General features: G+C 38.2%; 1 protein-coding gene across 4 annotated transcripts in view; it reads right to left on the bottom strand.

Annotated features, from left to right (window-relative positions):
- Positions 1 to 16,509, bottom strand: part of NUP214 (nucleoporin 214) — a 101,100-nt gene that overhangs the window by 33,335 nt on the left and 51,256 nt on the right. For all 4 annotated transcript variants that reach the window (XM_082400693.1, XM_082400694.1, XM_082400691.1 and 1 more), the window contains exons 25-28: positions 8,102 to 8,177; positions 6,678 to 6,756; positions 3,256 to 3,346; positions 712 to 773 (exon numbers count right to left, since the gene is read on the bottom strand). In XM_082400693.1, the coding sequence (XP_082256819.1) occupies positions 712 to 773; positions 3,256 to 3,346; positions 6,678 to 6,756; positions 8,102 to 8,177 (308 nt within the window). The remainder of the gene's footprint in view (positions 1 to 711; positions 774 to 3,255; positions 3,347 to 6,677; positions 6,757 to 8,101; positions 8,178 to 16,509) is intronic.

The raw sequence follows: 16,509 nt of genomic DNA, 5'->3' as shown, positions 1-16,509 counted from the left end.
TTTTCAATAATATTGGAAAACTCACAAGAGATTGTGTTAAATGAAATAGAGTGGAAGCAAAAACCCCAGAAGGAAATATAACCGAATGGCAATGGTTAAGGGTACAATGTGTGATTCTAGAACACATCACTTTTATAATAAAATATAACAATCACTTTTATAATAAAAGCTTTCTTTTTAAAATAAAAGTAAACTTAATTACTTAAACTGAGAACTGGAAGGCACTTAAAAAGTATATTTGGTTTCCTTATAGGTCTTCAAATTCTTTTAAACATTAAAAACATGCTGGTTGGTAGATCTGTAACAACATGCATGAGACCAGTGTGTTTTCTGATAGGTTATCAAGGAAAAAAGATGAGTTCAGTCTTTGATTTCTATAGTACTAAGGCTATCTCATCCTATAAATTGATACAATTTTAAATGACATAGGAGAAAAATTTTAATTCACACGTAAACACTCACATTTAAAGCACAGCCTTGCTTTTCTAGAAGCAAATCCTTTCCTTGTACTTAATTATGAAGAGTAGAAGTCCTTCCCCACAGTTTCGTAAATCTAGCTTATTTTTAATGCATAATATCAACACCAGGTTAATTGCAGACACTTTAGGCAAGATGCAGCAGCAAGCAAAATGTCAACACATCTGCCCCCCAAAACCTGCACTTGTTTAGGGGGAAACACAAAAGTAATGCTACGCCATGCAGAGACTGTACCTTGTGTGGCAGTGAAATTAGAAGACGGTGTTGGTGTGATTATCCCAAAATTAAAGCCAGTCCTAGGGAGGGAAAGAAAAGAAGCTAAAAATGAACAAACCCAAGGCACAACATTGCCCTTTTAATAGTACATTTTATAATTCATTCACACAAACTGCTCTCAAGGGACTTATAATCTAGAAGATAAACGTCAACAAAGTAAAAGCACGTTATCTCTGAAGCAGCAGAGCCATCACAAGCTCTCTAAGCGGGGAGAGGCAATTTGTGGGTGAGGTAAGAAGGGAGAAGCAGGTGAGAAGACCTTGGAGGAATGGCTGGGCTTCCCATTGTGGAGGCTGGGGTGGGGATCTATTCCAAGGAAAGCAAAGGAGTAGGAGAAACGCACTGGGAATGTTTCTGTGGGGAGAATGGCCAGAGCAGACGGCTCACTGAGTGAGGAAGACGAGACAGGCTGGAGGACCTCTATGACCCAGCCCAAGACCAAAGAGCGCGTCAGGACAGTGCACGCCACAGGGAGACGACGGACAGCGTGGAACAGGAGCCACTGTCTCTGCCGTTCTGACAGAATGCTTAGTTCTGGGCTCGGAAATTTGGTTCAAAAACTTTTCTTTTCTTTTTTTAAAATTTTGGCCGCACCTCGCGGCTTGCGGGATCTCAGTTCCCCAACCAGGGACTGAAGCCGGGCCGTGGGCAGTGAAAGCGCCGAATCCTAACCACTAGACCACCAGGAAACTGCCCTCAAAAACTTTTCTGACTCTTTTCGTCACCTCCTCTCTTTCTGTACATTTTCTTTACACCGTGAATGAAGACACCATGGCCAAAGAAGAAAACTCAGCACAAGCTGAGCCAGAACAGACTATTCACTGTGAGAAAAGTTCAAATAGCAAATTTAAAACTATACAGCTTTAAAATATAAGGGACCAAGCATACCAAATATGGTAAGTAATGGTAAGGACTGGACTTTGGGTTTTCTTTTTAACCCATCACTGGCTTCGTCAAATGGACCAAGACCACCTAAGAAGATGTGTTAAACATCTCATCACATCAAAAAAGAAAACAATTCTCTTTCTTTGTCTCAAACTTGGTGAAGAAATTTTATCTAATAGAGGTAAGCCATTGACCCAATGACCCAAACCTTTTCAGGTTATTTTAAAAATGGCAAGAAGACTATCAGTTCACAGAAGTAAAGATTAAAAGATGCAGTAACTCCAGGGCTTCCCTGGTGGCGCAGTGGTTAAGAATCTGCCTGCCAATTCAGGGGACTCGGGTTCGAGCCCTGGTCCGGGAAGATCCCACATGCCGCGGAGCAACTAAGCCCGTGCGCCACAACTACTGAGCCTGCGCTCTAGAGCCGCGAGCCACAACTACTGAACCCGTGTGCCACAATTACTGAAGACTGCACACCTAGAGCCCATGCTCCGCAACAAGAGAAGCCACCGCAATGAGAAGCCCGCGCACCGCAACAAAGAGTAGCCCCCGCTCGCCGCAACTAGAGAAAGCCCGCACGCAGCAATGAAGACCCAACGCAGACAAAATTAAATAAATAAAATAAATAAATTTATTAAGAAAAAAAAAAAAGATGCAGTAACTCCTGGCACTGACCTACTCTTTAAAATTTGCTCCAAACTACCTTTGGGAAGTAGAAAACATAACGATTGACAATAAAATATATATAATTTCCTCCCCTCAAATTCTATTCTAACCACCTCCTTTCTCTTAAGGGGTTATGTTGAAGGATGCTCAAGAAACAAATTCACGTCAGGAAAAAGAGATTGTGGTCAATATGATTCCAGTTATTACAAAAGCATAAACTGAAAGAGCTTAAGAGGCTTTTCTAATGGAACTGAACATGCAACTCTTCATAGTAAAAACAGTCTTTGGTGGGTTTTTATCTCAGCCACACAGAGCCTAACTCCACCCCTGAAGGGGAAGGACACTTTGGCGACTCTCACAGGTTTCAAGATGAGTGCTTGCAGCACAGAGAAAAGGCACTCTCCTTCCAAGGTTAATAAAAGCTCCCTTTGGAATGAGGGTTAGAAGACCCTTTTGTTTTTAAAGATGACTCAACTTGTCAAGTATAGCCATCATTACTTTTTAAAAAATGAAACAGAAATGTATTTCCCCACATCTATATAAAACCCAAACTTTCAAATGGCTACTGTCTTGATCTCTCAGAAGTCGCATATAACGTGACCTCTCAGGGCAGGAAAGCCAATCCACACTTGTCACCCAGCCCCCAGATGGTGTCAGAATGAAAACACCTCAGTGTGATAAACCTGATCAACCACAGACTCACTATCCAAAGAAAATGAAGCTTATCCTAAAAAACAAAACAAAGAAGCAAGTATGTAATAACACATGTATAAACTTGAATCAAAAAGGGGAGATTTACATTAGGACACTAAGCTACTGTCACTATTATCAAACGCATCACTGCAGTGATAAGAACTCTGGCTTCATATAAGTATACGAACTGATTGTAGGATTTGGGACAGCTATCTGTAAGGTTGCTGGTGATGTCACAAAATTTAGTTCACTACTGACCCTGATGGAGAAAATGCGAAAGACTTGCTGAACTGCCCAACAACAGATGGGGTAGACGTCACAGCTGTCTCTATCTTGGTTGCCACTGGTCCTGAAATTATGGAAAAAAATGAGAACGTTACAAAAAACCAGTTAGAATCACCATTTTAGTTTAATTCTCCGTGGCAGCGAATGCGTGGTGCCGTGTAGAGCGCAGCCCCAGGCCACGCACTTTCTATGACAAGTCGGTGGCCGCAGTGCTGCCTAAGTCGTGCTGCCTCAAGGTCTCTGAACTTGCCCTCTGGCTCAGTCACTGCCAATTCCAAACCAGGACATGCCACACTTGCCCCTTTCCAGGAAAGAGGTCAAAATAACTGGAGTGCAGTTCAAATTTAAGGCTTTAAAAGTAGCTTTTACAATTACCGAAAAGTAATATATACCAAAGGAAAAACAAAATTCCAAAGAGAAATAGGTTAACTAAATATCTCTGAGTAGTGACTTCATGGCTATTTGCTTCCTCTCCACATTTCTGTATTTTCCATAGACTTTTTGTATTAAATAGTTCTTTTTTTTAATTACAGAGGTAACATATGATTGCTGTAATATAGAGAAGTATAGAGAGTTAAAAGTGCAATCCATCATCCTTCCCACATTCAATATACTGTAACTGCTTATTAATAGTCTGGGGTATTACCTACAATCTTTCCCCTATCGCTCTACTTTTTTTTTTTTTTTTTAATTATTAGTACCTTTAATTATTATTAATTAATTAATTTATTTTTTTGGCTGCGTTGGGTCTTCATTTCTGTGCGAGGGCTTCCTCTAGTTGCGGCAAGCGGGGGCCACTCTTCATCGCGGTGCGTGGGCCTCTCACCATCGTGGCCTCTCTTGCTGCAGAGCACAGGCTCCAGACGCGCAGGCTCAGTATTTGTGGCTCACGGGCCTAGCCGCTCCGCGGCATGTGGGATCCTCCCAGACCAGGGCTCGAACCCATGTCCCCTGCATTAGCAGGCAGATTCTCAACCACTGTGCCACCAGGGAAGCCCTATCGCTCTACTTTTAAAAGGAGGAGGGGAATGGGGGAATTACATTTAAAAAGCCCAAATCAGGGCTTCCCTGGTGGCGCAGTGGTTGAGAATCTGCCTGCCAATGCAGGGGACACAGGTTGGAGCCCTGGTCTGGGAAGATCCCACATGCCGCGGAGCGACTAGGCCCGTGAGCCACAATTACTGAGCCTGCGCATCTGGAGCCTGTGCTCCGCAACAAGAGAGGCCGTGATAGTGAGAGGCCCGCGCACCGCGATGAAGAGTGGCCCCCACTTGCCGCAACTAGAGAAAGCCCTCACACAGAAACGAAGACCCAACACTGCCAAAAATAAATAAATAAATAAATAAATAATTTTTAAAAAAACCAACCCAAATCAAACCAAACCAAACAATAAGAAAAAGCACCTCCCTTTAAGTAAGTATGGGATAAATATTTGTAAAATTATCTAACAAACCACTATAATACAATGTGATGTGTACAAGGATGTCCAAGGCAGCCTGACTTATAATCTTGAAAAGTTAAAAACAATCTAAACTATCTGCAGAGTACTATTAAAACTTAACAGGGTACAACTGTACAGTGAAGTCTTAGGCTACCATTAAAATGAGTGAGGTAGAGTTGTATCAGATCTGGAAAGATGAACACAATATTTACTTTGGGGGGGCAGGGAAACAGATTACATATCAATATATACAGGATATGACTATTTTTGTTTAAAAAAACGATACACATCAAACCCCAAGAGATACACATCAAATCGTTGAGGGCTGTTATCTCTGGAACAGGTAACTTATAGGGCAGCTTTCGTTTTCTACATTATATAGCTCTACACCATAGACTTTTTGTGGACTTGTAATAGTTTTATAATCAGAAAAACAATGAAGGTATTTCCATCATTAAGTAATAAGGGAATTATTCTATAGAGGTTTCAGAAATGCATTTTTTTTTTAAAAGAAAGTTTTTGCAAACTCTTAAATAGTACTTTTCAGGGAAATTGTCCTACTCAAAAAAAGTCTGTTTCCAGAAAGTGAGGACAGAAGGAAACACATAGCAAGGACAGAGAATATTTCACAATCATCACTAAATGATGAATCTTAGAAATTTCTTTGCAAGTCATGCTAACTGCCTAGACATGCACAAAACAAAGCCCCTTAGATGTCCCTGATTCTTAACTTCAGGAGTGACAAAAAACACTCCAATAAAATCCTTGAAAGGGGTTAAGATACATAATCTTTCAAAAAATTTTTCTAAAATATTAGCTAGAAATGGAAACAAATTTCTTAATTTGAATCCTAAATGATTCAAAAGTCTTTGACAAATTCCACTGTAATTTCCCTTCTAGCATAAAGTTTTAGCTGCTAGTTAAGAAGCGCTATATACCTCCTTCTCATGGAAGGCTCATATGATAAAAACTGTGCTCCTCCATTAATCCGAAATCTAGAATACAACTTGGGCTTACACAATAATGGTTTTCTTCTGATTGCAAGGAATACTTCTGAAGATAAACCCAATATGCAGTGAGAAAGATTTGACTACAGAGAAGTTGGGATGATGGTATGATTGTGTAGAGATTACGGAAAGCAGGCTGCTAAAGTGTGAAGTTCAGCATCTCGAGCAGAATTTATTAGCTCGAAGACCCACTGGAGAGCATGAATCAGAATAAAAGCTAGAGTCCAGAGCATGGTGAGAACGCTGGACTGCGGGCAGCACAATCTAGCATTTTCTGGACTGTAGCAGAAAGTAACACATGTCAAATGAAGTGGACTCCAACGCAGAGTCAACAAGAGGGGCAGCTGCGGAAGAGCCCACATTAAAGTAGGCACGACGTGTCAGCACACTTCTAGGTCAAGTGGGCTAGGGCGGCGTGGCTGCCTGGTGAGAGCACGTTACGGTGACTAAAAACTAATTTCGGTCAAGAGTAATGACGCCTGAGTGAGCGCTGGAAGCATGCGAAGCCACAGTCTTTTAACACTGAATTATATCTACTCTGAGATCTTATATTGTAACAGATCCATTTTACTTGCTGTGTTTTACCAGCTTTTGAATTGTCCTTATAAACCCAGAGAGTTTTTCTTTCCTTCGTAGTAGAAGAAATAGAGTTCAATGTTCTGATCCACTCCTCTCTAAACTTTGATTATCCAGCAAGGCAGGTGCTCCTTTTTAGGAAAAACATTTAAAGGCAGGCTTTCTCCTACTGCTCTCATATTTCAGAAGTCTACAGAGCTGCTGAAGGGCTCACTAATTTCCTGGATATTCTACATCAACTGAGGCCTTTCAAGTATGTCTTTACTGTACTTGATTTCACATCAAGCTGCCTTTGTGATCTACAACAATAAACTCTACTGTGGAGCGTATCTTTCACCTTCATTTTCACTAAAACAAAAGTGCAAACTTACCTGAAGCTTTATCACCAGATGACAATTGACTGGACGCTGGTGTGGGCCCAGACGGCTTTAAGGAGTTTATCAGAGATCCCTGTAACAAGAGCAAGACATTTATGTGAAACCACAAACGAGCCTTTGGAATAAAGGAACATGTAAAATGATAACATAATTTAAAATAAGCAAGCACAAACACTTTTATTTAGTTTAATTTTGTTTTTTCCGTTTCAATTTAAGTCAGTATTTTTAAATGCTTACCACATGTAAGATCGTGTCAGAGATGGGAATATTGCACAAGCACCAAGAAAACAGAGTCATGCCTGTTTAGCTTGTGGCTATTTCCTCAGTGCCTAACACAACACTTGGCATGGAAAAGGCACTGGGATATTTGATACACAAATGAAGGAAGAAGTTAATGAATGAAATAGGTCCTGGCTCTCAATAAAACTTATAATAAGGTTAGAAAGCAAAACTGTTCAACTTATCCATCTCCAGTCAATGTTCCTTTCCTCTTGGTAAGGCAAGAGGATTTGTGCCTTACCATGTGTCCTCCAAGGTGAACATGGAAAACTCCAGAAGAAAGACCAAATGCTAACTGCTTAAGTGTCATGTTAAGTCACGGCAAGCTAAGGAGTAGAGAGCCACGTCTGAGAACTCACAATAGGCAAGTTCTGATGTTCAATCTCAAACACAGTCTACAATTATTTCTAGAGACAGAGATGAGTAGCAGAGAAACCAGGTTTTCTTAGGGAAAGTTTCAGAGAGAGCTTGATCTACCTTTCAGCCATCTCCTATTATTTTCTTCTGGATTGTTTAACTGTTTACAGTATAACCTATTTTTGTAAGAGACAATGTTTATCAGGCAAAAGCCTGAAAGTAGACATAACAAACATCACTGAAGATGCAAGGTCTGAAAAACAGGGATTGCAAGACAAAGCAAGAGAACCTACCCCCTGGACGCTGACACTGAAAGGGACAATGAACGAAGCAGTGGACAGGGAGAAGCTGGAAGACTTGGGTTCCAGCTCTGGTTCCATCGCTTAATAAAAACCGTGGAAGCCTGCATTAGTCACTTGAGCCCTAGCTTCTTCATTAGTGAAACATAGCTGAACACCTGTCTTGTCTATATGGTTGTTGTATGGGTTAACTAAGACAATGTTAAATGAAAGTAAATTTCAACTCCATACAGATACCCCATATAAATATAGAATTATGACCCAAGATTACCAGGTGCAGAATGTCACATGGCCTACAAAGACAGTATCAGGTCCTAACTGACCTACTAGGTCAAGACTGGCATAAATTGTGGGGAAAGGATCACAGGTCTTTGTCAGACTTATAGTTCATTTAAACAACAAGAGGGCTTAGTACAGTATTGTCTTCAGTTACAAAGACAGTCACTGCACGTCACGTCAGCAAAGCCACAATCAGCAATTTACCTGCTTAGCTTGGTTAGCAGCCGCTGGGGTCAACATCGGGTGAGGTGTTTTGGCTGCAGAGTATGGCACTGAAGAACTGAAAAACACAAAGCATATGCCCAAGAGAAAGGCATGACTGGGTGTAAATCACATTCATCCTTGAGCCAACCTTCTGTGCAAAAAATAATATCAATTTTGGGGTAGAATATAGATGTCTGGGACCCTAATCAAAGTCATTTGACATTTTTCGGATTGAAGAATAAATTCTTTAAATGAAATTTGGGTCTTTAGCATAAAAGTCAAAGCAGTGACCTTAAAATGAATTTTCTTCCTGCAATCCTAAGGAAAAAATTATGAATATTCAGAAGCAGATCCCTTTCTTATCTGGAGACTCAGCCTTCTGCACCTCCTCCCCAACACCCACCGCCATTCCGGACCACGTGGGGAATTCCTGATTCTGTTTTCCAAGCCTGAGAAAATGTGCAACAGGATCTATGGGATGTATACGATCTGGCTCAAAGAAGAGATCTCAGCTTCTCACAGCAACCAGCCCTGGGAGCCCAGCGCTCATGATGTCAGCACACAAGAGAGTCAAACATACCACGGTTCCGTTCCCGACCTGCACTTCTGCTATGGTATGAAAAGTGCATCCAGTGTGTGTAGAAAGACTTCTCACCATCTTTTGTTACCCCTGAACACAGTAAGCGGGGAACTGTTATTTCAATAATTACTTAGTGTTAATATGTGATGGAAAAAAATCACCTGTTTAACGCAAAGCTCTATTCTTGGCTCCTGGGAGCAATTCTCTCCATCAATGTATCTGTCCTCAGTGCAGAGCTACTTTGACTAGTATTCATAGGAATAGCAATTGTAGGCCCTGGTTTTATTCTTCAGAACTCTCATTTAGGGAGAATTAATAATTTTCCATCGAAAGATTAACTCGGAAGAGGACAGACAAAAATAAGCCCATGCCTCATAGAAAAAAATTATCAAACATTTTAATAATCTTACAGTCACCTCAGGATACTCTCGTGGAATAATACAGGAACCTTCCCAAACAAACATTATTAGATTCAGAGAGAAGAAAAAAGGCAGTTATTTTCAATGAAACAGAACCTCTTTATTTTCCTACTGAAGAGAGAAGCAGCTGTAAATGTGCGCCTCTCTGAAGAGACACACCCCTGTTCCCCTGAGATGTTCTACCAAACAGGTACGCAGGGACACTGCTCCCCTCATCTGCTGACTCTCCAACGAGAAAAGGAATGTGTGAGTGAGATGCTGGGGCTGAGAAATCCCTGGGTGGACACAGCAGACTTAGGTGGAAAAATGGCCGCAGCTCAGGCGAGTCACGAGGGCAATGAAAATCTTTCATGCTTTCTTAAAGATAAGCAAAAAAGAAACTACAAATAAAAAGAAAAGCAGCAATTCACCCAATTTTAGAACATTTTTTCCACCCTAAACTTAGTTACGACATGACGGTAAATTAAATCATGCATGAAGCAGACTGAGTGTAATTATTGTTCTATTTACTTGTGATAATGCTATAAATCTCTTGGATGTCCTAAATCCCCAAACACACAAAATTAGGATTCACAGTACTTACACACCGGGCCATATGACAACCCTGCAGAGAAATGCTGCTCAGTGCAATCAGCTAACAAACCTACTGACTGAATCGGACCCACCATGATCCAAGAGCACAAACAGAAAAGAACAGTATACTACCAAACAAACGTGTTCAAAGACTTGTGCGTGACTATGAACCAAAACAATGGAAATCAACAGCTAGAAATGTTCAAGAGAAGATGGAAATACTAAACTTGGAATTATCATATTTTGGATGACTGTATTCTACTTTCTAGCAGTATGGACCGGAAAAGAGATCACTGGAAATTCATTTGAAATGTTCTATTCCACAGCTGAAAACAGAAATCAAAGGACCACAGGCAGAAAATGGCACTGTCACATATATTTACTACATGAGTCTACAAATGACATTTATACTACTGCCAACACTAGGGCACTGCTTTAGAAAGGAGGAATGGAGCTACACAGGTCACTAAGAGTAGTAAAATTAGCTTCTTGGAGAAAAACAACTGCAACAGAACTTAAGTTCTCCGACTCTCCATTATCCAGACCACCCTGATAAAAGTTAATACACAAGTGGAGGTGAACATATCAAGTATGATAAACATCAAAAAATGTCACAACAAACCTCGTTCAAACACTGCCTTGAACACAGGAAAGCCATTTTTTTGTTTTTTTGCCACACCCTATCAGCACTGCCTGCCGACGTAGGCAGGCTAATGCACACACATTCGAGGGCTGTGTACTCTACACACAATGATAAAATTGAGTTAAGATCGTGAAGCATTAAAATGTTGCCTAGGCCCTTTCTTAGTGGTCCCTTAAACTTTAATGAACTTTAACAAGGTAAATATTCATACTATTGTTGTGAAAGGGGCCAACTACTCATTCTTCTACCTATTTCAACATTTTAAAGAGCTTAAAAAACAACAGAGTTGGTTATGTTTTATTTTGGTAAGTCTTAATCATTATCATGTATATCTTTTTATATAGTCACATATGACACAGTGGATCTAAACTGTGAAAGCTGCTAAAGTTAACTATTTAATGAGCTATGAATTTTTTGTAATTATTTAAAGGTGAAGCAAGTAAGGAGACAGGACTACTTATCAAGAGCAACTGAACAAATAAATCAGGAGAGAAAAAGAAAATAATAGAAGATATTGAAAACAAAAGCTCTCAGTTCATTTTTCCACCTATCAGACTGTAGTAATCCTAAAGTTTGACAATCTTGGCAAAGATATGGGGAACCAGATTGTCATACACTGCTTGTGGGAAGGGGAAATTGGTATAAGCTCTACTGAGAGAAAGTTGACAACAATTATAAAAATTATATGTATATATATACACTCACATATATGGATATCTCCTTTGCCTCAGCAGTCCTAAAACTGAGAATTTATCCAACAGATATGGCTGCAAGCATGCAAAATTATCTAAGTGTCAAATTATTTTAGCATTGTTGTTAACAACATAAGAAGCACATCCCTGCATATCAGTCAGTAGAGAAAAAAAAAGCTATCAGTTCACTTTTAGGAGTTTCTTATGTCTTGTTACCACCAACTGTTGTCCCCTATTGGTAAATTTTATGTCTTTGAAGACTCAAATGCTTTCCAAAATATCATCTAAAAGTCTGCTAAATCAAACTGTAGTTTTTGCACGTGTGTCTAGGTGCCAAGTAACTTAAATAATGCAAGTTGGAACTGCATTAGAGCTTTAAAAAAGACCTATATTAAATATGAAAACAGGATTGTTAAGAATTTATAATGACATGGAAAAATGTTAACAATTAAGTTTCATGATTAAGCTGAGAGGTTACAAAGCAGCATGTATTCAGATTTTACTTTATCTATTTATTTGCCCACGCCGTGCAGCTTGCGGTATCTCAGTTCCCTGACCAGGGACTGAACCGGGCCACGGCAGTCAAAATGCGGAATCCTAGCCACTAGAGCACCAGGGAACTCCCTCCAAATTTTACTTTAAAAAACTAAATTTTCATGGAATAAAGATGAAGAAACATGTAAACAGTGATTAAACATCTGCAGTGGGAATAAAGGTAATTTAAATTTTGTTCTTTTTTAACTATCTGAGATTTTCATACTATCTGCAATGAACATTTGTAGTAAGAAAAATAAAAGAATGAAAGTTTTTTTTAAGGTTATGGTAATTACTATAGTTATTATTTTTAAAGTGGGGCAACATCTTTAAGTCAGTGAAGGAAAAAACGGTCAACCTAAAATTCCTTACTTAGGAAAAATATCTTTCAAAAACAAAGATGAAATAAAGACTCTGGAAGACACACAAAAGATGGAAGAATTCAGATCTAAACCTGAAGAAATGTTAAAGAAGTCCCTGAGCAGAAGGAAAATCATACCGGATGGAAATCTGGGACTGAACAAAGGAATGAAGAACATCAGGAATGATAACTATACGGGAAAAGAAAAGATATTTTTCTTCTTATTTAGTTCTGTTTAAAAGATAATCAACTATTTATAACAACATATCATGGGGTTTATAACATAGGTAGAAGGAAAATATACAACAACAACAGCACAAAGGTGGGGAGGGGAGAAATAGAAGAATACTGTTATAGATTCTTTTACTATATTTTAACAGTATAATCGCACTTGAAGATAGACTGTGATAAGTTAAAGATGTGTACTATAAACCCTAATGCAACTACTTAAATAACAGAGTTATAGCTAATAAGCCAAGGAAAAAGATAAAACAGAATCATAAAAAAAATCACTCAATCCAAAAGAAGGCAGAAAAAGAGGGAAAATGGAACACAGGACAAATGGGACAGACAGAAAACAAATAGCAATATAACAGATTAAAACCCAAACATGTTAATAATCACATTAAATGTAAATGACCTAAGTACTCCAATTAAAAGTCATAGACTGTCAGATTGGATTAAAAAAAAAAAGATGCAACTACATGCTGTCTACAAGAAACCCATTTTAAATATAAAGACACAAGATAGGTCTAAAATAGAAGGAAGGAAAAAAAAGCTATACCACACTAGCACTAAACAAAGAAAGCTGGACTGGCTACATTAACATAGGAGAAAGTAGATTTCAGAGCAATTAATCTTACAAGGGAGAAAGAGAGTTATTTTGTAATGACAAACTGGGTCATTTCATCAAGAGTATGTAACAATCCTAAACATTTATGCAACTAATAACAGAACTTCAACATGAAGCAAAAACTGATAGAACTGTAAGGAAAATAAATCCACAACTATAGTTGAAAATACCAACACCATTCTCATTAATTGATGGAACAAGCAGACAGAAAATTATCGCTATCAACCACCTTAACTTAATTGACATTTATAGAACACTCCAACCAATAAGAGTAGAATACATGTTCTCTTCAAGTGCACACAGAACATGTACCAAGATGATTGATATTCTAGGTCAGGGACTGGCAAACTACAGACCAAAGACCAGCTGCCTGTTTTTGTAAATAAAGTTTTACTGTAACAAAGCCCATGCCCATTCATTTACAGTTTGTCTACAGCTGCGTTCAGGCTGCAATGGCAGAGTTGAGTAGTTGAGACAGAGACTATATGTCCCACAAACTTAAAATATTTACTATACGGCCCTTAAAAAAAAAAACCTTGCTGATCCTAGTTATGGGCCATAAAAGAAGTCTGAATAAATCTAAAGAATTCAAGTCATACAAAGCATGTTTTCTGACCACAATAATTAAATTGAAAATCAATAACAAAAAGATATCTAGAAAATGTCCAGTTATTTAGAAACTAAATAACACACTTTAAAATAATCCATAAGTATAAAAAAAAACAAAAGTATTTTGAACTGAATGAAAATGAAAAATAACATATACAAAATCTGTGGGATGTAGCCAAAGCAATTCTTAAGGGAAATTTATAGCACTAAAATGCCTGTATTAGAAAAGAACAGTCTCAAATCAATGACATTAGCTTCTACCTTAAGAAACCAGAAAAAAGAAGAGTAAATAAAACCCAAAGTAAGCAGGAAAATGAAATAATAAAGACCAAGTAAAAAAGTAATAGGAAAAAAAAAAAATCAATGAAACCAAAAGCTGGTTTCTTTGAGATCAATAAAATTGATAAACCTCTAGCTAGACTGATGAGGGAAAAAAAGACGCAAATTACCACTAACAGGAAAGAGGGAAGTGAAATCATTATGAATTCTATCCACATTAAAAGGATGATAATCAGTGACTATTACAAAAGACGTCTTGCCAATAAATTCGACAACTCAAATGAAATGAACAAATTTCTTGGAAGACACAAACTACCAAAGTTCACTCAAGAAGTGGATAAGCTGAATAGTCCTATATCTACTAAAGAAACTGAAATTTCCAAGCCAAAATGACTTCAGTGGTGAAGTCTACCAAACACTTAAGGATGAAATAATAACAAATCTACATAAACTCTTCTAGGAAACTGAAAAGGAACACTCCCCAACTCCTTCTGTAAGGCCAGCATTACTCTGATACCAAAATGAAACAGAGATATTACAAAAAACCAAAATCTACAGACCAATATCCCTCATTAAGACATGAAAAAATTCTTACCAAAATTTTAGCAAATTGAATCCAACCATATATAAAAAAAGGACAATACATCATTACCAACAATTGGTTTAACATTAGAAAACCGATCAATCTGACAAGGGCACCAAGACAATTCAAAGGGGGAAAAAAAAGAGTCTTTTCCGCAAATGGTGCTGGGATAACTGAATACCCACATGCAAAAGAAAGATGTTGGACCACAAAGTCACACTATTTACAAAAATTAACTCAAAACAGATCAAAGACCTAAATGTGAGACTCAAACAATAAAACTTAGAAGAAAACACAGGAGTAAATCTTTATGATCTTGGATTAAGCAATGGTTTCTTAAACACATACCTATATGTAAGACACCTATAGCACAAGCAACAAAAGAAAAAAATAAACTGAATTTCATCAAAATTAAAAACTTTGTTGTTCCAAAGGACACTATCAAGAAAGTGAAAACTACGCAAAGAATGGGAAAACATATTCACAAATCATGTATCTGATAAGGGACTTGAATCTAGATTACATAAAGAATATGACACCTCAACAATTAAGATAAATAACCCAATTAAAAAACAGGCAAAGGATCTAAATAGACATTTCTCTAAAGAAGATACAAATGGCCAATAAGCACATGAATAGACACCCAATTATCATTCATTAGTCATAAGGGAAATGCATATCAAAACCACAAGGAGATACCATGTAACACCCATTAGGATAGCTATAATCAAAAAGATGGACGATAACAAATATTAGTGAGGATGTGGAGAAGTTGGAACCTCATACATTGCTACTGGGAATGTAAAATGGTGCAGCTGCTTTGGAAAACAGTTTGAACCACGTTTAACTCAAAAAGCTAAATGCAGAATTACCATATGATCTAGCAATTCCACTCCTAAAACATTACCCCAAATAACTGAAAGCAGGGACTCCAACAGATACTTGTACAAGAAGAGGGGAAACACCCATGTCAACTTACAGATGAATGGATAAGTAAAATAGGACATAGGCATACAATGGAATATTATTCAGCCATAAAAGGAATGAAATTCTGACATACGCTACAACATGGATAAATCTCGAAAATTCGAGTGAAATAAGCCAGACACAAAAGGACAAATACTGTATGATTCTACTTATATGATGTACCTAGAACAGGCAAATTCTTAGAGACAGAAAGTAGAATAAAGGCTACCAGACACTAGAGGGAAGGGGGAGTAAAGAGTTACTATTTAATGGCTACAGTTTCTGTATGAGATAATGAAAAAGTTCTGGAAATAGTGGTGAAGGTTACACAACACTGTAAATGTATTTAATGTCACTGAACTGTACACTTAAAAATGGTTAAATTAATAAATTTTGTTATACATATATTTTACCACAATTTAAAAAAAAAAAAAGCTTCCTAACTGTTCTCCCTGTTTCTACCATTCCTCACTCCAGCCCTTTTCATCTGTTCTCAATATAAGAACCAGAAGCTTCCTGCTAAAACCATAGGCCAAGAGACCTGTCTGCATTTATCAAAGCTCATGGAATTTTACACTAAAAAAAGGTGAATTTTACTGTGTGTTAATTATGCCCCAATATTTTAAAAAATTGCTAAAATTGCTTTTAATAAAGGAAACATAAATCAGATCAGTTTGCTCAACATCCATTGGTCAGCCAGGTCCTGACCGAGGCTTACCAGATGTTACAGGACCTGTAATCCCGGGCCCCGGCCCCGCTCTCCCTCTCCCTCCAGCCACCAGTGGCTGTCTGGCTCCTTCCTGAACCTGCCAGACATGCTCTCACTACAGGCCCGGTGCTTTGGGCTTTCTTCCTTAGGATATTCATGCGACCTGCTCTCTGGTCTTTGGTCTTTATTCAAATGTTAAGTGTCAAAAGCCACTGCAAGGCAAAATATTACATAAGACGGGAGAATCCAGCTTAATGGTGAAAGAAATATGGTCTGATATTTCTGAGATATTTTAGTCATTAGCCATGTATGAATAGCGCCTTCCTTGTTCCTATTTAAAATTGCAACCCATGTCCAGACAACAGTCCCTAAACCCCTTCTCTGCTTTAATTTTCTCCATCATACCTATCACCACCTAAAATACCATATATTTTACGTACCATTTGTCTCTCTGTGACAAGGGCAGGGTTTGGGGGGTTTTGGGAATCTGTTTTGTTAACTGCTTTATCCCCGGCACCTAGAACAGTGTGTGGCATATAAGAAATGCTCATTAAGTATCTGTAGAAAGAATGAATAAACGAATGCCAAAATTCCTGAAAGGAATGAT

Source organism: Balaenoptera borealis, assembly GCF_965194805.1.
Source record: "Balaenoptera borealis genome assembly, chromosome: 8".
In the NCBI taxonomy this organism is placed as follows: Eukaryota; Metazoa; Chordata; class Mammalia; order Artiodactyla; family Balaenopteridae; genus Balaenoptera; species Balaenoptera borealis.
The sequence above is the reverse complement of the archived record's forward strand: the minus strand, read 5'-3'. Positions and strand labels throughout refer to the sequence as shown.